The sequence below is a fragment of the Protopterus annectens genome, chromosome 8.part0 (assembly GCF_019279795.1).
Source record: "Protopterus annectens isolate FY-2018-M chromosome 8.part0, PAN1.0, whole genome shotgun sequence".
In the NCBI taxonomy this organism is placed as follows: Eukaryota; Metazoa; Chordata; order Ceratodontiformes; family Protopteridae; genus Protopterus; species Protopterus annectens.
In genome coordinates this window covers 1,029,421,714-1,029,444,927 of record NC_056741.1, presented here as the reverse complement: position 1 = coordinate 1,029,444,927, position 23,214 = coordinate 1,029,421,714, and the positions used below count along the sequence as shown (strand labels likewise).

Genomic DNA, 23,214 nt, shown 5'->3' with positions numbered 1-23,214 from the left:
ATAATTTATTCTATTGTGATTTCACTTCTGAGATCCCAACACCCATTTCCCCTCAGGCTGCTTCCATTGTACAGATGACATTTCTGGAGGAAAGCAGTTTTGCATGGTATTTTCTTCATAGCATTCCCACTCTTGATCAAAAATAACTATGTGCTCCGATTCTTCAGCTTGTTTGGATAGGTTGACTTCTTGAAGGCTGCATAGCATATTTGATTGCCTTTTTTATGAAGGACCATACCATAACTTCTTTTAGTGCTTTGGCAGCCCATCACCATGGCCATCACCATGGATGGAAGGTAGCATCACTATGAAAATCATGGTCTTGCCTCTCCTGCCGTTGCCTTTCTTTGTACATCCCTGTCACTGCTCCCTTCGTGGTAATGCCATGCTTCCTTACTGTTATAGCTAAAGATACCACATAATGATTGCTGCCTACTTGATGCTTCTTATCTTGAGCTGCCTGGTTAATGTTTACCCAGCATTCTACCTCAGATTTACAGATTTGTTACTCTGCTACACTGGGTTCAGTTTTCCCAGTTATATAGTCACCTTGTTTATAACTCTATTCATTGTTTACGTTCACCTTCAGGTGATTGCTTTTTCTTTGATGCCTCCATGCCTCTGCAGATGTGAATCAATATACTGATAGAGCATGAACCCAAGGTAGCCATTGTACCACCTCATTTACCATAAATTTTCCTTTCCTACTGCTTACTGACCATCAGCCTACCAGTGGCTCCATTGTGACATTTGTGTTCCCTATGGGCAAGAGTCAGTTGTGTGAGATGGTCAGATAAGCAGCAATGTTTTTTCTATTTCTATTTTTTTTTTTTTTCTTCGGATTTAAATCCAACCTCCAGTCCTTGCAGCAGCTGATGTGTGCCTTGCAATGCCGGCACTTTTCTGCATATGTAATTCTGGCTACAGTGCTGCATGCTTCTAGCCAAGAACTGCACATTTAATCCTTACACAAAGTATGGTATCCTGACCTCCATCAGGTGGGACACCTTGTCATACCATGGCAGCCCATAACTTTTCCCTATTTCTCAGATGTGAGAGTAGGTCTTGACTACCTCACTGATCCTCCCAAGTATCTCCTCCAGCAGCTGGACTGCTGTGCAAGCCCAAGTCAACTGCTTTGTTGTCAGAGCTTTGTCCCTTTGACACAGAGCCGTTCCATCATTTACTACTTTTTAATTTGTATGCGCTCAATTTTTGTATTTCTCTTAACGTTGCATATTACTCTTCTGACATTTGCTTGTCTGTGTGAGATAGTTTAGAAACCTTAAAGTCTGGTGACAGAATGTTTTGAATCAATTTTGTATAGCTCCTTCATAGCTTGGTCAAAGAGTACACAAAGGTGTTTGGTTGACGTGACTTTTTTGACTGTAGACCAGAGATGTTTGTTGTTTTGCAGATTCAAGTTTTTCCACCAGATCCTGCTTAATTAGGAAGCATTTTTTAACACTTGGTAATATAGTACCATTCCAAACCATATCTTTGTTTTATATATAATAGCAATTTGAGTGACAAATTTGCAGACTTCTAATTTTGGAACCCACCTGTATCAGACATATGCACAGTGAGCTTGACTTAATTTTAGAAATGTCTGGCTGTGATCTGTATAAAAATACAATATCTGAATTATACATGAGGTGACATCATAATCCTGTTTTCTCCTTACTAGTACTGCAATTGTCAGGTGGAATCCCTGATCAGTTAATTAAAATGATTAGTTCTGGGTGTTGCGATTGAGGCATTAGGAGACTTAATGGCTTGAAGATTTATGACCTGGCATTCTAAACTGATTCTAAACTGATATGAAATGCAAGAGAAAATACTTACCCCACCTGGTTTATGATGAAGTACGAGTTGATGTTAAATTGCAATGTTAATGTTTTCTGCTTAGTAAAGAATAATTTTAGTCACTGCCATGATGTCATGTAACAGAAAGTCTTTCATTACTGTAACATTGTATTCCATTAAAAATTGGTTAGAGATTGATGAACTGCTTGAATTGGAAGTACATCTGCCTTTAGGTGAAAAGGCTGATACACGGATTATTTAAAAATGTGATTCTTGTATTCACTTTTACAGAAGAAGTAAATTAGTGTTGCAGTTTGAAAATTATCTGTCTGTTTTAGTCACAGAGCATTCACAACAATTCAAAGCCTCAAGAAGCAGTGACACTTTCACCAGCACCACCACCAGCACAGCCAATTGCACCTCAGACACCAGTTACATCTCACATTCCCAAACAAGATTCTAGTGATTCACCATCTACAAAGTCTACTCCATCAAAGGCATCTCCAAATGAAGAAGAGTCCAGTTCAGAAGATAAGGATCCACCTAGCTTGCCAGAACCACCTCGACGAAAGATGCCTAGTGGGATAATTCTGAAGGGGAAGGTAAAGAGGACAAAGGGATCTGGGTGGACATGTGGAATTTGTCACCGTTGGTTCCCAGAAAAGGATGACTATGTCATACACATGAAAAGAGATCATGGCAAGGTCAGTACATCTTTTTTTCATTGGTAGGCGCATCATCATGTAGTCTTGAATCTGCTTTCACTCACTTTAATGAGATGCAAGTTTTGTGAATATGCAAGATTGGCCAAAGAGATTAGCTTTATAAAGTCTTCCCTTTTGATGGATATTAACCTTAAGTGTTTCAAGTGCAATGTTTAACCGAAAAGCAGTAATCTTTAATATTACTCTGTGACAACAGAAATTTTATTCAGGTATCCAGAAAACTGATCTGGACCTTCTGTTCCTTTAGCTGTGGGCTAACATAGATGAATGCCTGAAATTTTCCTACCACCATTATTTTCAGTTACTTCATTACTTGAAGAGAACTGCATGCAAAACAGGTATGCTTTTAGTTATAGTGACAGTTTCAGACCATGTACTGGGTAAGAAAGAATTAATATTACATTTTACATTACTGAGTGACAGTAGAAATTTTATTCAGACATCCAGAAAACTGATCCAGCCTTCTGTTCTTTTAGCTGTGGGCCGACATAGATGAAAGCTTGAATTTTCCTAACATTATTTTCAGTTACTTCTTTCCTTGAAGAGAGGATCAAACAGTAGAATTGCATACAAAGCAAGTTTACTGTTAGTTATAGTGAGACAGTTTCAGACTTTATACTGGGTAAGAAAGAATTAATATTGCCTCTTTGACATTGCCTTATCTCTGAATCTTTCCAGTAAGTCTGTTTTGATTATCTTTAGCTTGATGTGTGCCCTTTTGGAGGTCAACAGCAGGATTGATGTCCTCTAAGAATCCCAGCTGTCTATAGGTACTGTAGTTGCCTGATTCCAGGAAGCAGAGGATTGTGGTTTCCTAACTGCAGGCCTTACAGTGAAGGAGCCAGGTTCGGGAGGGAGTAGCAAAGGGATGTGGCCTGCTCACATGTTCTGAACGGTGAGGATGGGGAGGTGTATGTGTACTCGGGGGCACACAAGGCTGGGTAATTTCCCTTGTGTAGACTGATGAAAGTGTCATTACTACTCCAGGGGAAGGGGACATTGCCGCTTGGAAGACTTCTCTTGTGGAAGTGAGTAGATGCCTCTGTGATCGTCCCATTGCACATCTCTTCCCCAGCACTTTGCTGGGTGCATGCTGGGACTTGAGGCAAAAAGCATAAAGTATTTAAACCACCCCTAATGGCTGTATAAATAAATACTCCCAGTCGACCTTCACCATGATAATGGTGAAAAAATAGAGTGATTGTGAGAGAGCTGATGATCAGCATACTGCAGGGGTAAGGAGTGTAAACAAAAAAAAAATGCATATCGTAGTTGATACAACTAAATGTCAGTTAATAGTTGTCTGAAGATGGCAGCTATTGGTGCTTACCACTAAAAAATTACCCCTGCTTTGATTTTCGTTCTCTTTTCATTTTGGAATTCATGCCTGCAGGTGAGAAAAGTATTCATTTTCATTATAAGGATCGCTGCTGTGGTACGAATTCTTTTCCATGTGAATTAGCTGAAAGCAGACATTAACCCTTCCAGTCTGACTACCACAGCTTTGCAAACTTCATCGGTGAGATGGGCAGCTCTTCCACACCAGGATGTCACTCTGATACATGCTTAAAAGGAGAGTTGGCTTGCGACATAAAGTTCTTGGGTCCCTTCAGTTGTCTTTCATAGAAAGATAAAAAGTTTTTGTTTGTTTTTTTTTCTATTGCATTAGCTAGAATATTTGGATTGGGTAGACTATTTTTTATTTGGACAATCATTTTCGGAGTGAAAAGTTGTATTAGAGTTCTGCGGTACACAATGTTGTTTGGGAAAGTTGTTAACTAAAGAGCGTGCTTGTGGCAACAGATTCTGCTAAAAGATTTTCATTCACAGTGCTTTCTTTTGTTTGAAAGAGGAAAACCAAGCATGTTTGTTACTTTAAGAAGGTGATCCTTCAGTAGGTGGATAATCTGAAGGGATATGTAGACCAGAAGAAGCTCAAGGCCTTGGTGTGGTTATCAGGCCAGAGTTGGGAAGAACCCACCACCAGTGGCCAGTAGACAAGGAAGTGTAATCAAAGATGTGGCCAAAGAATCTGGTTGTGAGAGAGACTGCAGATAGGGAGTGAGAGGCCATTATGACCCTGCCAGTCCCACCAAAGCCTTACAACTTCAGAACCAGTGAGGTTCTGCTTTGTGCACCCCAGGCTCACCCTCCAGTTTCTGCTAGATGTTCTTCATGTTTCACTGTTGCAGTCATCACACTTGGGTTATCTGCCTGCATGTAGCCCTCAGTCGGCCCAAATACCAGAGTCTTGGGATTTCTGCGTCGGATGCTGTCACCTCTTCCATGACATCAGGTTGTCGGGTATAAAACATGCAGCCGACGCCATTACATCAGTCTTTCTTGCAGAGAAGGAGCCCGAAGCAGAAGCAGTTCGCAAGTGCCGGTCGGCCGCTACCTGAAATTTTCATTTTTCGAGTTTCAAACCTGAAGTCTTCTAAAGCTAAGTACCCCATTGGGGATTCTTTTTTTCTCTTGCTCTAACCGATGTCAGAAAAAGTTAATAATTGTCTTGCCTGTGGAAAGCAAATACCTCATAGAGATTTTCATTCTTACTGCATCACCTGTTTAGGCCCAGACCACGACATCCCTTGCTGTCAGTTTTGTGCCTTGCTTAATGCTCAAACCATTCGTCGGGCTGTTTTTATAGCTAAATTCTTTCACTGTCCTTCTCCGTATTCTCAAATGGCTTTGGTAAGCCTTCCGACTACCGAGCTTCTGGAAAAGTACAAAAACAGAGACAGACCACATAGGTCAAACTGCCGATGACTCTTTCATTAAGCTAGTCACCAGTCCGCCGGTACACAGTGAGTCACCTTTGCAGCCCCTGATGCCCGCTTCTGCAGATTCGCAGGCCTCTGCTGAGACCCATTCGGAGTCCAGTATGCCACAAGATGCTTCTTCAACTGTGGAACCTGCGGATGTCTCTACCTTGGATGGGTCCGGAGCCGCTGTGCAGGCACCAGCTTCTGAAGGTGTATTCCAACCTATCGATATTCGTATTAAACCGACAACTTCTTTAACTAAAACTGCCGAGTTTCTCAGGCCCAGAGTTTGCACTACACCTAGAAAACTGATGTCCAAAGCGCATGCTCAAGCTCCCATGCCACAAAAACAAATACATAGAATGGCTGAAGACCTTATTACTCTAATTAGGGGAAGCCAGCCTTCCCCTGCTAAAAGACAAATAATTGAATTTTCTTCTGATTCTGCAGACCAGGAGTCCGATGACTCTGACCCTTCTGATTACCAGGACATACCTTTATCTACCTATGAAGGACATACCCTTGTCTACCTATGAGGATTCAGATGCAGAGGAATCCATTCCCTCTGCCTCCCCTTCAGAGGATTTTTCTTTTACTGAAACCTTGCATACCTTAAGAGAGCATTTCCGCTGGGAATGCCAGGACTATCCTCAGTCCAAAAAGAGACTCAGGGAATTTTTAGATCTGAAGTAGGATATTCATTTGTCTGCAACCTGTGGGTTATGGATCCGATATCGGATCCGAACCGGCATGGTTTTCCAGCTATGGATCCAAGCTCTCAGCTCCTCCCCTCACCCATAATGCCCTGCTCTACCCTCATGACCCCAGATCTCGTTTGCCGCGCTGGTGACTGGATTTGGGTACATAGCTCTCAGCTAAGTGAACTCTATTTCTTGTTAAAATCAGAGAATTTTTTGGTTTTTTGAGTGAATTTGTGTGAAAGTTTAGGTTTCCCTTTCTTATAAGTGTATTTTGAGTTTATTTTGAGTTAAAGTAAGTAATTTTTATTCCCTCCCCTCGCTGTTGCGTAGAGTGTGTGTGTAGGCCTGTGTGTCTTTTTGTTTTTAAGTTACTTTCTGTAACTTTTAGTGTGTTATAGATTATGGCTGACCAGCCTAAATCTATCTTTTCGAAATGCTCCGAGTGTGGCCATAAGCTCTCACCGGCTGATGGCCACACTCGGTGTGTTAAGTGTCTCGGGTTGAACACCTCACATCTGGTTGTTCCATTTGTGCAGGGTTCAACCCCAGGGCACTGAGGAGCGGAGGTCCAAGCTGGTCTTGGCGGGTCTTTTACCGCCAGACTCGGCTGCCTCCGCTCCTTCGGGACTACTGTGGCTGCAGTTGTTCCCCTGTGGCACCCCTCCTGCTCCTGGGACTCAAACTCCCGCTTCTGGAGAGGAGAGGGATGCTGCTAAAGGACCGGAGGGAGAAGCACCACAAGCGGCGGGCCGAGACCTCTGTTTCGCCCGCCAGCCAGCGGCTTCTCCCGGCTCCGTCGTTCGGTCTCCTCCTTCTCGGCTCCGGTCCCCTGTGTGCTTTCACGGGTCCTGAGGAGGAGGAGACCCGATCTGGCCGAGGCTATCGAGGAGGCACTCCAGGCCTACCTCGGTAGCCTCTTCGAGATCTACCCATAGCCTTTCTGATGCTGATCTGGACCGGATGATGAGAAGGTTCATCCAGGCCCAGATGCAGATGGGAGTGTTTGCCTCCCCTCGGGGAGCTCAACACCCTTTTAAGCCTATTGCTCCTTCTCCGACCCGCTATCCGGGTTCGAGCAGCTGAGCCGAGCAGCTTCGGGGGGAAGGTCGGAGCCGATGGTACTTGGTACTTCGGACCCGACCCTGCCCTCGAAAAGTGCCGGACCCGATCTCGGAGCCTGGATCGAGCCGGATCCGGGGATCAGTGCTCCTTCGGCGCCGTCTGTGTCGGAGCGCACTGTCCTTCGGATCCGAGTGCCGCTTCGGCTCCGATCCACTCTTCGGATCCGAGGGGGAGCCGATTGTCGGATCCTTTGGTCGAGGTCGGCTCCTTCGGCCTTTGATGTAGTGGAGAGGGCTCTGTTGAGGGTCTCCGGACCCCGGCACTTGCCGGCTCCGTCCCGCTCCCTCTGCACTGGGCCAGGCTTCCACCATCCGGCCCCTGGGACAGCCCGCTTCTGTGCTCCCAAGTTGCTCCTATGGAGCAAATTGCTGCTGAGGACTCCTCTGACAGCCCCCAGAGGAGGCCCCTCAAGCATACGCAAAGGAGGCACATTGACTCCCGAGTCTCTCACAGAAGACACGGACTTGGAGGAAGGAAGGCTCCCCACGGTCACCCCGAGGATGTCTCCTTTGGAGACATCATGGAAATGCTCATTATAAGGGGGTGGTCTGCCCCCAAGTCTTCCTCGGACGAGTCCGTGTTCTTGGAGGCATTTGAAACGGGCCCGTCTACCTCTTGGGTGTCCCCCCCTGCCGACCCCCTGGTGGACCTTATTACCACCAGGGCGTGGAAGGAACCGGACACCATGGAGCCAATTCCCAAAAGACCGATAGGATCCTTAGTCCGCCATCCGACCGGACCCATTGGAGTAAGGGCCTCCTGTAGATGCCATGTTGATGGCGGCTGCCACAAAGAGGGAACTAGCTCAGGAGAGTCCTCAGTCCACCCACCGAGCAAGGAGTCTCGATGATGGACCGCGGGAAGCGGATGTTCAGTTCGCGACCTTCTCGTAAGGGCTGAACTATTTGGCACATGTTATTCGGATGCAGCGAGATCTTATTAAGAATACGCTGCATCCCCTGAGTCCATTTCAGAGGAGGACAGAGTTCTGCACTCCACCCGTATGGCCACACTTAGGTCAGTTACGAATACTTCTATGCGGCTACTCTCCCATGCAGCGGAGGGCGCTAGAGCTGCGGGACAGGACTGGTCACTAGACGCCAGGCCTGGCTCCGTCCGCGATTTTTCTGAGCCCTTCAAGGCGTCGTTTTAACGCTTCTTTGATGGTTCTGCTCTGTTTGGCAAGACCGTTCGAGACGTTGACCCAGAGCGAGAAGGACGGAAGACGCTGTCTGCCGTCGGAATCCTTCTCTGCACCCCAGAGGCCCTATTCTAGGAACCAAAAGGGTCAGAAGAAGATGTGGTTCGAAGTCGCAGCAGTCCCAGCCTGCTCCGGACAACCAGTCCTTCCGTGGCAGAGGAGGACAGGGAGGACGCCGCCCTAGAGGCAGAGGGCTCCCAGAAACTTTGGGTCCAGGGAACCTTTCTCTGAACGGCCCGCAGCAACCCTGAGGTTGCCCGACTGCTCTACTCTGGAGGCAGTCGGGGCGTTCGGGCACCTAGTGGCATGGGAGTCCATAACATCGGACCGCTGGGTTCTCCAAATCATATCCAGGGATATCGCATTCCTTTCCTTCACCTTCCAAAATTGAAGTCCCTCCCAGGACGCCCCACCCGGTCAACGGGAGGCCGCTTTGGCAGAAATTGGCCATCTGCTAAAGAAAAGAGCCATCCAGCCCGCCGTTCCCCAGACCAGATCGGATCAGGGTTCTACTCCAGATTCTTTTAGTGCCAAAAAGACGGGGAACTAAGACCAATCCTAGACCTCTCTCTCTTGAATCTGGCAGTCCCCAAAGAAAAATTCGAATGGTCACTCTGCAATCTATTCTCCCTTCTGGGAGAAAATCACTGGATGTGCTCGATAGATCTCAAGGACGCGTACTACCACATCCTGATGGACAGGCGCTCAGGAGGTTTCTCCGCCCGGCTGGGAGCCAGTCACTACCAGTTCGGGTCCTTCCCTTTGGTCTCACCACAGCCCCCAGGGTGTTCACCAAAGTACTAGCAGTGGTAGCGGCCCACCTGAGGCTTCAGGGGGTGCAGGTCTTTCCCTACCTGGACGACTGGCTTCACGCCCAACAAGGCATCTACTTCTCTTGGCGAGACTCCTTTCTCCATCTTGCTCCATTTCTGGGCATCACAATAAATACAAAGAAGTCCAACCTGGCCCCCACACAGCTCTTAGATTTCATAGGGGCCAGACTAGACACAAGGAGTTTACGAGCCTTCCTCACTGCGGACAGAGTTCTAAATCTGCAGCTCCAGGTGCGGGCCATTCTCCATTCAAGTTCTGTTCCAGCGGAGTTGGTCCTGAGGGCTCTAGGGTCCATGGCTTCGGCTATAGCACTTCTTCCTCTTGCCAGGCTCAATATGCATTCTACAGTGGACGCTCTTAGTACAGTGGTCATACCTTGCTGCCCCCATGGATGAGCCCATAGCGATCAGCAAGGCTTGGAAACGGTGGCGCTTGTGGTGGCCCCACTCGCCGGAGCTCCACAAAGGTCGCCCATTTTGTGCTTCTCCCTCTCGCCACGGTGACCACGGACGCCCCGCCTCGGGTGGGGGCACTTGGGCCGGACAGTCCAAGGCACGTGGAACGATTCAGAGACCTTACTGCATATCAATGTTCTAGAGATGAGAGCAGTGCTCTTAGCGTTGCTAGCACTTCAGGACTTTCTTCCCTTGGGAACAATTGCGATTCAATCGGACAACATGTCTGTTGTCTGGTACATCAACAAGCAAGGGAACAAGGTCTTACCCTCTTTGTCGAGGCCATGAGAGTTTGGGAATGGGCAATCTCCACCAATCGCTTTCATAGCAACGCATTCCGGTCGGTCCAACATCCTAGCGGACAAGCTCAGTCGCACCATTCTGACCCCTTACGAGTGGTCTCTCAATTGTCAAGTAGCGAACGCATATTCGCACGGTGGGGAACCCTTCTTGCGATCTTTTGCTTCTCCCTCAAACACCAAGTGCGACAGTTTTTCGGCTCTAATACCTCCTCCCGGAGGTACCCCAAGAGACGCTCTGGTGCATGCTTGGCCACCCGGTCTTCTGTATGCCTATCCACCCTTGCCTCTGATGCTGCAAGTTCTTCAGAAAGCCTCTCGGGTGGGTTGCAGAATGATTCTCATTGCTCCATTCTGGCCTCGACAGATCTGGTTCCCTTCCTAAGGTCTCACTCGGTGAATCCTCCTTGGATTCTAGATCCCATCCCGGATCTGATATCCCATCCATCCTGCATTCCTCCTCCGAACCTGGACAACCTGAAGCTGACCGCTTGGCTGCTCCAGTTCCACTCTTGATAAGGACTCGGTATTTCTTCACCTGTAAAGGCTATTTTGGTGGGGACTCATAAACCATCCACTAGAAAGGTTTACGAAGCAAATGGAAACGCTTTCTCTGTGTGGGCGAGCGGCAAGGCCTGAATCCCTTCACGTTCCTCTCCCCTTAGTGCTTGACTTTCTAACCACTCTGTTTAACGATGGTGCCAGCAGTTCCACAGTCAAAGTTCAACTGGCGGCAATTTCTCACTATCACATTGGCCATGACTCTAATCCTCTTATGTCAGCCAAATTGTGTAAAATATTTCTTAAAGGTACTTTTCTTCTCAGGCCCCCTATAAAACAAGCAGTTCCTCCTTGGGACCTTTCTTTGGTCCTACAGGCCTTGACCGCTCCTCCTTTCGAGCCAGCGGCTACGGTGGATCTCAAATTCTTGTCCTACAAGACAGCCTTTTGGTAGCCATTACATCAGCCAAGAGAGTTCCTGAACTTCATGCTTTATCAGCTAAACCTCCTTACTTGGTATTTCATCCGGACGGTGTCTCCCTCAGGACCAACCCGTCCTTTCTTCCTAAAATCGCTTCTGAAGCAAACATCAATCAATCCATTAACCTCCCTGTTTTCTTCCCTAAATATGAAAACAAAGGTGAATATAAGCTACATTCACTAGATGTTCACAGGCAACTTAGATTTTATCTGAACAGGACAGCTGGTCATAGGCAATCCGACCAGCTGTTTATTTCCTTTGCAAAATTCAATTTGGGCAAGCCAATCTCTAAAGTTTCTCTGTCCCGCTGGATTTCACAGTGCATTTTATTGGCTTATCAAGCTTCAGGAAGGCCCGCACCGGAGGGTGTTCATGCCCATTCAACCCGGTCAGTATCTACCTCGGCAGCCTTCAAGGCTAGGATTCCTCTAGATGATATTTGTGCAGCAGCCACGTGGGCTTCATCTCATACGTTTATTTCCCACTATAAGTTGGATCTTGCATCTAGGGGTAGAGCATCCTTTGGCTCAGCGTGCTCGAATATCCTTCCATGATGGCCGCCCAAGATTCAGGTAGCTGGGGACTCTGTCCCACAGGTTGCAGACAAATGAATATCCTACTTCAGATTTAGAAGTTATGTACTCACCATAACGTTCCATCTGAGTAGGTGTATTCATTTGTCTGCAACCATCCCGCCTCCTATCCCCCTGGCCTTTCAGTTTCCTGCATATTCTTTGTTACCCTTTTTAGGGTATTGTTGCTTTGGCAAACTCGATCTGAGGTCATGAGGGTAGAGCAGGGCATTATGGGTGGGGGAGGAGCTGAGAGCTTGGATCCATAGCTGGAAAACCATGCCGGTTCGGATCCGATATCGGATCCATAACCCACAGGTTGCAGACAAATGAATACACCTACTCAGATGGAACGTTATGGTGAGTACATAACTTCTAAATTTGCCTCAGCACAAGCCTCTAGCTATACCCCCTTTCCTAGATATTGTAGATGATGTCTTCATGGAATCCAGTCTTACTCCTGACACTTTACCACCAACTCCTAGAAAACCTGACAGGTAATACAGAGAGTACCTGACTCTCACAAATTTCTCTTTAAGAATCTTACTGCGGATCCAGTGACCATTTCCCAGGGACCTAAAGGCATTAAGGCTACTACAGCCAAAAACCCTACCACTTTCAGACAAGGATTCTAGAGCCTTAGACAGATGCGGTAAGAAGGTATATACCTCTGCAAACCTTGCCATCAGGGCTTTGAATTGCCAGTTTCACATGTTGAAGTAACAACAATATATTATGGAGCTAATTAAACAAAAAATGGTGTTACTTCCAGATTATGCAGAAAATGAAGATTTACAAGAGTTAATGCATTCTGCAAACCAAGTTAGTAAACATACTCTGCAGTGTGGGTTTGATGCCTTTGAAGCATCTTGCAGGGCTGCTGTCACTGGGTCTGTATGAGAAGGCATGCTTGGTTGAAGGAACAAGACTTGCCAGACCATGTCAAAGCAAAATTACTAGATGCTCCATTAAATCAGGATTGTTTGTTTGGCACAAAAGCAGAAGTAGTTCTTAAAAAGATGGAAGAAAAAGCTAAATCTATGCAAACTGTCAAAGATTTCGTACAGGTGCAACCACCTAGATTCAGCAGGCATTGGCGTTCAAAAAACTGGTCCTTTCCAGTCCCTCCCAGGACTTTTCAGTCCAATCCCAGGGGAAACAGACCACCAAGACTACAGTCTCAGGGTATGCAGAGATCTAAACAATGGAGAGTTCCCACCTCAAAAACAGGGAGTGGTAAGCCACCCCCTTATGGAAAAAGTTCACAGTGACTTTCCAGTTATCCTTCCCAGCCATGGCCAAGTACTTGCACCCCTAGGAGGAAAAACTTTCCCTTCATGCAAAAAAAAATGGATGTCCATTACTCAGGACTGATGGGGTCTAAACATTGTATCCCAGGGATACAGATTCTACTTCCGCTCACTGCCAACCCCAAGCGGATTGCCAGAACTTCCTCCAAACCAGTGGGCAGAGGCTCAAAAGCAAGTACTTTCCATTCTTCATATCAAGGCTCTTCAACCTGTTCCAGTAGAAAAAAGGGGACAGGGATTCTACTCCAGACTGTTCCTGGTGCCCAGAAAAGAGAGCTTTTGGTGCCCTATCCTGGATTTATCAATTCTCAACACCTTTCTGGTGGTCCCAAAATTCAAAATGCTTACACTGCAACAGCTTCTTCCTATGCCAGCCAAGGATGCCTGGTTAGTCACCCTAGACTTAAAAGAAGCTTATCTGCACATCCCCATAAAGGAGTCTTGTAGGAAATATCTACATTTCAGGGCAGGCTCTATGCACTATCAGTTCTCTGCACTTCTCTTTGGCTTATCTACTGCGCCAGAGTATTCACAAAGTGCTTGGCTGCAGCCATTGCATACTGCAGGCAGAGAAATATTCAAATTTACCCATACTGCAGGCAGAGAAATATTCAATTTACCCATACTTGGACGATTGCCTGATCCAGATGGACAGTCAGGAATTGCAACTTCAGCACCTGGCATTCGTAAAGACTTCTAACTTCACTGGCATACACCATCAACGAAAAGAAATCACAACTGGTGCCCAGCCAACAAATTGTATTCCTGGGAGCAAGCTTGAACACATCTTCCCACATGGCATTCCTCACTCAAGAAAAGCAGGTCCATTTGACAAACTACTTCAAACTAATGGCCACCAAAACCCAGCTATCTGCAAGGAAAATATTGCAAGCCCTAGGGTTCATGGCCTCATGCATTCTGCTAATTCCATATGCAAGACTGCATATGAGGAAACTTCAATGGTACTTAAAAAGTCTCTGGTGTTAATATTCTCAGGACTTGGAAACAGTGATTCCCATCATATCTTGTGTAAGGGCAGAGTTCCTTTGGTGGGCAGAGGCATGCAACCTCAACAAGGGACTTACTTTCACTCAACCCTCGCTGCCCAAACCCTGACAGCAGACTATGCATGTAGGGGCTCACATGGCAGGCAAATGCATTCAAGGCAAATGGAGCCTAGAACAAATTCCCTTGCATATCCATCAAAAAGAGATGCTAGCTGTACAGAATGCTCTGACAGCCTTCAAATACCTTATCCTTTCAGGACAGCTCCTGATAAGAGACAACACCACAGTTATGTGATATATAAACTAGCAGGGGGAGCTCATTCTTACACACTATGCAGGTTAGCCATGGCCCTGTGGAGCACAGCCTTGAGCAACCAAGTGCACCTACAAGCTCACTTCCTGCCAGGCAAGCAAAATTCACTGGCAGATGACTTAAGCAGAAATCTACTGGACCCTCACGAGTGGAAACTGGAACCCAACTCATTCAAATTTCTAACGCAGAGGTGGGGAACACCAGAGGTAGACCTTTTGCCTCCCGAAACCACCAATTGAGCAAATTTTGTACCAGGAAACCTCACAGCAGAGCCTGAAAGGTGGATGCCCTATCCTTTACATGGGAAAACTTCTCAATTTATGCCTTTCCTCCTCTCAAAAGTACTACTCAAGATCAAACAGGACAGGCCAAGGGCAATCCTTATTGCACCAGACTGGCCACGCCAGCACTGGTACCCACTCCTACACAGTCTGACAGCAGTGCCGCCCTGGTACCTACATCAGGCACCTTCCCTGCTGTCTCAGCAGGAGAGGACAGATTTTGCGTCCACAGCTGCAAGCCCTAAACCTTGCAGCCTGGCTTATCCCCTGAATACACCACCACCACCACCATCCCTCTGCAAACAGGTGCTGGATGTCATCCTTGAGGCCAGAAGGCCTAGTACTAGGAAATCCTATGCTGAAAAGTGGAAAAGATATAGTTCTTGGAGTCATTTTCAAGGAAAGGGCACAGCTGTGTCCACCTTACCTCAAATCCTTGATTACCTATCAGAGCTGCTCCAGAGAGGCCTATCATTTTCATCCATTAAGGTTCATGCTTCTGACATCTCAGCTCATTATAATACTGAGCTACCCCTCTTTCTCACCCGCCATCAAAGAGTTCCTGAGAGGAGCTAACAATTTAAGGCCCCCTAGGAGAGCTCCCACCCCGGCCTGGGACCTGAACTTTGTACTGGAGAAGCTCACACTTCCCCTTTTGAACCTGCTGCTTCAGCAGAGTTAAAATTCCTCTCTTGGAAAACAGCCTTACATCTAGCTATTACTTCAGTAAGAAGAATGTCTGAGTTACAGGCACTAATGGCAGTTGAGCCCTTCATTATTTTCCATACTGACAGGGTTTCCCTCAGGACTAACCCATCCTTTATGCCCAAGGTGGTATCCAGTGTGACTTTAAACCAATCTGTCCGTTTGCCAACCTTTTTCCCTAATCCTCGGAATAAAGGGGAAAGGATCCTGCACTCCTTGGACGTGCAAAGACAGCTCAGGTTCTACCTTGACAGGACTAAGCCTTTCAGAAAATCTGACCAGCTGCTATTCAGCTTTGCTACAGGGGCAGAGGGCAAGGCCATTTCAAAGCAAGACATTTCCAAATGGGTGGCACACTGCATCCATTTCTCCTACAAGTACCATGAAAAATCTACCCTTCAGGGGTTCAGAACTCATTCCACTAGGCTACTTCAACCTCTACAGCATTTCACAGGAGTCCCTACCAGGGACATCCTGAAGCTGCAACCTGGAGTTCTGTACACACCTTCACCAAGCATCACCACTTACCTATTTTTTCTAAATCGAGTTATATTTGCTACATCAGTCTTACAAGGCCTGCTAGCCAGCCCTAACACTTCTTGACTGCCTCCACCCTTCCTCAACTTTGGGAATCAACCCAAGTATGATGAATGACTGCAACAGTGAAACACTAATAACATAGTACAGTTGTGTACACTTACCATAAATGTAGATGTTCGAGCGTATTCACTGTTGCAGTCCTGGTTTCCCACCCTCCAGCCCCCTTGTCTCTCTTTGCTCTCTATGTCTATTACTCACCCCTTACTGGGTTATTGGTATTTACTTTTTACTGGTGGTGTTTTTCCCACTATGACTTTGTTCCCTGTTTGGGGGGCTCCTGACATTTGGGGCAAGCAAAACTGATGTAATGGCATTGGCTGCTTGTTTTTATACCCCTGACCACCTGACATCAGTACTGAAATGACAGCAACCTACGCAGAAATACTAAGTATCTGGTATTCAGGTCGACTGAGGGCTACCTGCAGGCAGATAAACCCAAGTGTGATGACTGCAACAGTGAATACACTCTAACATCTACATTTATGGTAAGTGTACACAACTGTACTTTTTGCTGTGAAAATAATAAAAAAATCTTTTGGGGGTTCTGATGAGGGTAACCTATACAAGGGCAACACCCAGAACAGTTTTCTTCTGAAATGTGTCAGCTTTGAGCATTTGTGAGGCTACCAAGTGGACATTTTTTTGCACCTTGTCAAAGCACTTACATGCTGGATGTACAGCCCTAGGAGGCCGGCAGAATTTGCCACACAAACATTTAAAAGGTGTCCAGATCTTAGCCCCGACAGCGCTGACATCTTTCTTGGATCTGACCCACTTGGCTACTGTTCAGATGCAACAGCTGTGGACTGTTTGGTTGAAATGTTAAGCCGTGACATTTACTTCTGGTTGGTCAGAAAATAACTGGAAATGATGCAAGTTATTCCTTCTTTAAGCTAAGTGTCAGACGTATACCTTGGGGTGGAAGAGGATTGTAACTCTCAGGGGATGCAAACAAAACTCTGGAAGTCCGATCAAAAGGCAGTTTGCCTACCTTTGGCTAGCTTCCGTAAACAGTACTGCAGCAGCAATTCCAGTACTTGAATATCTGCCGTTATGGTGGCACAGCTCTGCTACTTTCAAGGAGAGGTTACTTTAACAGTAAACCTTCTTCTCCTTCCCTCTTCTGAGAATTTGTACTAGTTGTCTATGCAACTTCTTGCCACTCTTGTTTGTCTGTATATTATATATATAATTTTCTGAAGATTTTTTTTTTTCTCTGTATTGACTGCTCGTCATTAGCTGCTTCTCTGGGGACAGTCATCCAGGCAGGAGTCAGGATTTCTGTTCTTACCTGTTGTCTGTGACCTAGTAACAGCCTTGGGTCGGTAGTGCTTCCACAGTGGCTAGCCTGAACTCTCGATATGCTTTAATCCCCCTGGCTTACAATGTGCATAATGCTTGGGGAGCTGTTATCTTTGGTCTTGTAAGCTGTGTAGCTGGATCACCCAAGCTTCCATTAGATCCACAGGTGAACACTAGGCTAACTGTGGCCAGACTAGACACAAGGAGTTCTGAGCCTTCCTCACTGCGGACAGAGTTCTAAATCTGCAGCTCAGGTGCGGCCATTCTCCATTCAAGTTCTGTTCCAGCGGAGTTGGTCCTGAGGGCTCTAGGGTCCATGGCTTCGGCTATAGCACTTCTTCCTCTTGCCAGGCTCAATATGCGCATTCTACAGTGGACGCTCTTGGTACAGTGGTCATACCTTGCTCTCCCCATGCATCATCCCATAGCGATCAGCAAGGCTTGCAAGCGGTCCCTCTTGTGGTGGCTCCACTCCCGGATCTCCACAAAGGTGCGCCCATTTTGTGCTTCTCCCCTCTCGCCACGGTGACCACGGACGCCTCCGCCTCGGGTGGGGGCACTTTTGGGCCGGACAGTCCAAGGCACGTGGAGCGATTCAGAGACCTTACTGCATATCAATGTTCTAGAGATGAGAGCAGTGCTCTTAGCGTTGCTAGCACTTCAGGACTTTCTTCCCTCAGGAACAATTGCGATTCAATCGGACAACATGTCTGTTGTCTGGTACATCAACAAGCAAGGGGGAACAAGGTCTTACCCTCTTTGTCGAGGCCATGAGAGTTTGGGAATGGGCAATCTCCACCAATCGCTTTCTCATAGCAGCACATTCCGGGTCGGTCCAACATCCTAGCGGACAAGCTCAGTCGCACCATTCTGACCCCTTACGAGTGGTCTCTCAATTGTCAAGTAGCGGAACGCATATTCGCACGGTGGGGAACCCCTTCTTGCGATCTTTTTGCTTCTCCCTCAAACACCAAGTGCGACAGTTTTTTCGCTCTAATACCTCCTCCGGAGGTACCCCAAGAGCAGCTCTGGTGCATGCTTGGCCACCCGGTCTTCTGTATGCCTATCCACCCTTGCCTCTGATGCTGCAAGTTCTTCAGAAAGCCTCTCGGGTGGGTTGCAGAATGATTCTCATTGCTCCATTCTGGCCTCGACAGATCTGGTTCCCCTTCCTAAGGTCTCACTCGGTGAATCCTCCTTGGATTCTAGATCCCATCCCGGATCTGATATCCCATCCATCCTGCATTCCTCCTCCGAACCTGGACAACCTGAAGCTGACCGCTTGGCTGCTCCAGTTCCACTCTTGATAAGGACTCGGTATTTCTTCACCTGTAAAGGCTATTTTGGTGGCGGCTCATAAACCATCCACTAGAAAGGTTTACGAAGCAAATGGAAACGTTTCTCTGTGTGGGCGGAGCGGCAAGGCCTGAATCCTTCACGGTTCCTCTCCCTTTAGTGCTTGACTTTCTAACCACTCTGTTTAACGATGGTGCCAGCAGTTCCACAGTCAAAGTTCAACTGGCGCAATTTCTCACTATCACATTGGCCATGACTCTAATCCTCTTATGTCAGCCAAATTGTGTAAAATATTTCTTAAAGGTACTTTTCTTCTCAGGCCCCTATAAAACAAGCAGTTCCTCCTTGGGACCTTTCTTTGGTCCTACAGGCCTTGACCGCTCCTCCTTTCGAGCCAGCGGCTACGGTGGATCTCAAATTCTTGTCCTACAAGACAGCCTTTTGGTAGCCATTACATCAGCCAAGAGAGTCTCTGAGCATCAAGCTTTATCAGCTAAACCTCCTTACTTGGTATTTCATCCGGACCGTGTCTCCCTCAGGACCCGTCCTTTCTTCCTAAAATCGCTTCTGAAGCAAACATCAATCAATCCATTAACCTCCCTGTTTTCTTCCCTAAATATGAAAACAAAGGTGAATATAAGCTACATTCACTAGATGTTCACAGGCAACTTAGATTTTATCTGAACAGGACAGCTGGTCATAGGCAATCCGACCAGCTGTTTATTTCCTTTGCAAAATTCAATTTGGGCAAGCCAATCTCTAAAGTTTCTCTGTCCCGCTGGATTTCACAGTGCATTTTATTGGCTTATCAAGCTTCAGGAAGGCCGCACCGGAGGGTGTTCATGCCCATTCAACCCGGTCAGTATCTACCTCGGCAGCCTTCAAGGCTAGGATTCCTCTAGATGATATTTGTGCAGCAGCCACGTGGGCTTCATCTCATACGTTTATTTCCCACTATAAGTTGGATCTTGCATCTAGGGGTAGAGCATCCTTTGGCTCCGCGGTGCTCCGGAATATCCTTCCATGATGGCCCAAGATTCAGGTAGCTGGGGACTCTGTCCCACAGGTTGCAGACAAATGAATATCCTACTTCAGATTTAGAAGTTATGTACTCACCATAACGTTCCATCTGAGTAGGTGTATTCATTTGTCTGCAACCATCCCGCCCTCCTATCCCCCTGGCCTTTCAGTTTCCTGCATATTCTTTGTTACCCTTTTTAGGGTATTGTTGCTTTGGCAAACTCGATCTGAGGTCATGAGGGTAGAGCAGGGCATTATGGGTGAGGGGAGGAGCTGAGAGCTTGGATCCATAGCTGGAAAACCATGCCGGTTCGGATCCGATATCGGATCCATAACCCACAGGTTGCAGACAAATGAATACACCTACTCAGATGGAACGTTATGGTGAGTACATAACTTCTAAATTTGCCTCAGCACAAGCCTCTAGCTATACCCCCTTTCCTAGATATTGTAGATGATGTCTTCATGGAATCCAGTCTTACTCCTGACACTTTACCACCAACTCCTAGAAAACCTGACAGGTAATACAGAGAGTACCTGACTCTCACAAATTTCTCTTTAAGAATCTTACTGCGGATCCAGTGACCATTTCCCAGGGACCTAAAGGCATTAAGGCTACTACAGCCAAAAACCCTACCACTTTCAGACAATGATTCTAGAGCCTTAGACAGATGCGGTAAGAAGGTATATACCTCTGCAAACCTTGCCATCAGGGCTTTGAATTGCCAGTTTCACATGTTGAAGTAACAACAATATATTATGGAGCTAATTAAACAAAAAATGGTGTTACTTCCAGATTATGCAGAAAATGAAGATTTACAAGAGTTAATGCATTCTGCAAACCAAGTTAGTAAACATACTCTGCAGTGTGGGTTTGATGCCTTTGAAGCATCTTGCAGGGCTGCTGTCACTGGGTCTGTATGAGAAGGCATGCTTGGTTGAAGGAACAAGACTTGCCAGACCATGTCAAAGCAAAATTACTAGATGCTCCATTAAATCAGGATTGTTTGTTTGGCACAAAAGCAGAAGTAGTTCTTAAAAGATGGAAGAAAAAGCTAAATCTATGCAAACTGTCAAAGATTTCGTACAGGTGCAACCACCTAGATTCAGCAGGCATTGGCGTTCAAAAAACTGGTCCTTTCCAGTCCCTCCCAGGACTTTTCAGTCCAATCCCAGGGGAAACAGACCACCAAGACTACAGTCTCAGGGTATGCAGAGATCTAAACAATGGAGAGTTCCCACCTCAAAACAGGGAGTGGTAAGCCACCCTTATGGAAAAAGTTCACAGTGACTTTCCAGTTATCCTTCCCAGCCATGGCCAAGTACTTGCACCCCTAGGAGGAAAAACTTTCCCTTCATGCAAAAAAAAAATGGATGTCCATTACTCAGGACTGATGGGGTCTAAACATTGTATCCCAGGGATACAGATTCTACTTCCGCTCACTGCCAACCCCAAGCGGATTGCCAGAACTTCCTCCAAACCAGTGGGCAGAGGCTCAAAAGCAAGTACTTTCCATTCTTCATATCAAGGCTCTTCAACCTGTTCCAGTAGAAAAAAGGGGACAGGGATTCTACTCCAGACTGTTCCTGGTGCCCAGAAAAGAGAGCTTTTGGTGCCCTATCCTGGATCTATCAATTCTCAACACCTTTCTGGTGGTCCCAAAATTCAAAATGCTTACACTGCAACAGCTTCTTCCTATGCCAGCCAAGGATGCCTGGTTAGTCACCCTAGACTTAAAAGAAGCTTATCTGCACATCCCCATAAAGGGAGTCTTGTAGGAAATATCTACATTTCAGGGCAGGCTCTATGCACTATCAGTTCTCTGCACTTCTCTTTGGCTTATCTACTGCGGCCAGAGTATTCACAAAGTGCTTGGCTGCAGCCATTGCATACTGCAGGCAGAGAAATATTCAAATTTACCCATACTGCAGGCAGAGAAATATTCAATTTACCCATACTTGGACGATTGCCTGATCCAGATGGACAGTCAGGAATTGCAACTTCAGCACCTGGCATTCGTAAAAAGACTTCTAACTTCACTGGCATACACCATCAACGAAAAGAAATCACAACTGGTGCCCAGCCAACAAATTGTATTCCTGGGAGCAAGCTTGAACACATCTTCCCACATGGCATTCCTCACTCAAGAAAAGCAGGTCCATTTGACAAACTACTTCAAACTAATGGCCACCAAAACCCAGCTATCTGCAAGGAAAATATTGCAAGCCCTAGGGTTCATGGCCTCATGCATTCTGCTAATTCCATATGCGAGACTGCATATGAGGAAACTTCAGTGGTACTTAAAAAAATCTCTGGTGTCAACATTCTCAGGACTTGGAAACAGTGATTCCTATCATACCTTGTCTAAGGGCAGAGTTCCTTTGCTGGGCAGAGGCATGCAACCTCAACAAGGGACTTACTTTCACTCAACCCCTCGCTGCCCAAACCCTGACAGCAGACTATGCATGTAGGGGCTCACATGGCAGGCAAATGCATTCAAGGCAAATGGAGCCTAGAACAAATTCTCTTGCATATCCATCAAAAAGAGATGCTAGCTGTACAGAATGCTCTGACAGCCTTCAAATACCTTATCCTTTCAGGACAGCTCCTGATAAGAGACAACACCACAGTTATGTGATATATAAACTAGCAGGGGGAGCTCATTCTTACACACTATGCAGGTTAGCCATGGCCCTGTGGAGCACAGCCTTGAGCAACCAAGTGCACCTACAAGCTCACTTCCTGCCAGGCAAGCAAAATTCACTGGCAGATGACTTGAGCAGAAATCTACTGGACCCTCACGAGTGGAAACTGGAACCCAACTCATTCAAATTTCTAACGCAGAGGTGGGGAACACCAGAGGTAGACCTTTTTGCCTTCCCCGAAAACCACCAATTGAGCAAATTTTGTACCAGGAAACCTCACAGCAGAGCCTGAAAGGTGGATGCCCTATCCTTTACATGGGAAAACTTCTCAATTTATGCCTTTCCTCCTCTCAAAAGTACTACTCAAGATCAAACAGGACAGGCCAAGGGCAATCCTTATTGCACCAGACTGGCCACGCCAGCACTGGTACCCACTCCTACACAGTCTGACAGCAGTGCCGCCCTGGTACCTACATCAGGCACCTTCCCTGCTGTCTCAGCAGGAGAGGACAGATTTTGCGTCCACAGCTGCAAGCCCTAAACCTTGCAGCCTGGCTTATCCCCTGAATACACCACCACCACCACCATCCCTCTGCAAACAGGTGCTGGATGTCATCCTTGAGGCCAGAAGGCCTAGTACTAGGAAATCCTATGCTGAAAAGTGGAAATGATATAGTTCTTGGAGTCATTTTCAAGGAAAGGGCACAGCTGTGTCCACCTTACCTCAAATCCTTGATTACCTATCAGAGCTGCTCCAGAGAGGCCTATCATTTTCATCCATTAAGGTTCATGCTTCTGACATCTCAGCTCATTATAATACTGAGCTACCCCTCTTTTCTCACCCGCTCATCAAAGAGTTCCTGAGAGGAGCTAACAATTTAAGGCCCCCTAGGAGAGCTCCCACCCCGGCCTGGGACCTGAACTTTGTACTGGAGAAGCTCACACTTCCCCCTTTTGAACCTGCTGCTTCAGCAGAGTTAAAATTCCTCTCTTGGAAAACAGCCTTACATCTAGCTATTACTTCAGTAAGAAGAATGTCTGAGTTACAGGCACTAATGGCAGTTGAGCCCTTCATTATTTTCCATGCTGACAGGGTTTCCCTCAGGACTAACCCATCCTTTATGCCCAAGGTGGTATCCAGTGTGACTTTAAACCAATCTGTCCGTTTGCCAACCTTTTTCCCTAATCCTCGGAATAAAGGGGAAAGGATCCTGCACTCCTTGGACGTGCAAAGACAGCTCAGGTTCTACCTTGACAGGACTAAGCCTTTCA

At 46.6% G+C, this 23,214-nt stretch overlaps 1 protein-coding gene across 1 annotated transcript in view; it reads left to right on the top strand.

Moving 5' to 3' along the window:
* Positions 1-23,214, top strand: part of ZNF687 (zinc finger protein 687) — a gene marked incomplete in the record, with an annotated part of 1,307,099 nt that overhangs the window by 969,672 nt on the left and 314,213 nt on the right. Inside the window, 1 exon segment of the mRNA XM_044080513.1 lies at positions 2,145-2,510. Within this exon segment, the coding sequence (XP_043936448.1) occupies positions 2,145-2,510 (366 nt within the window).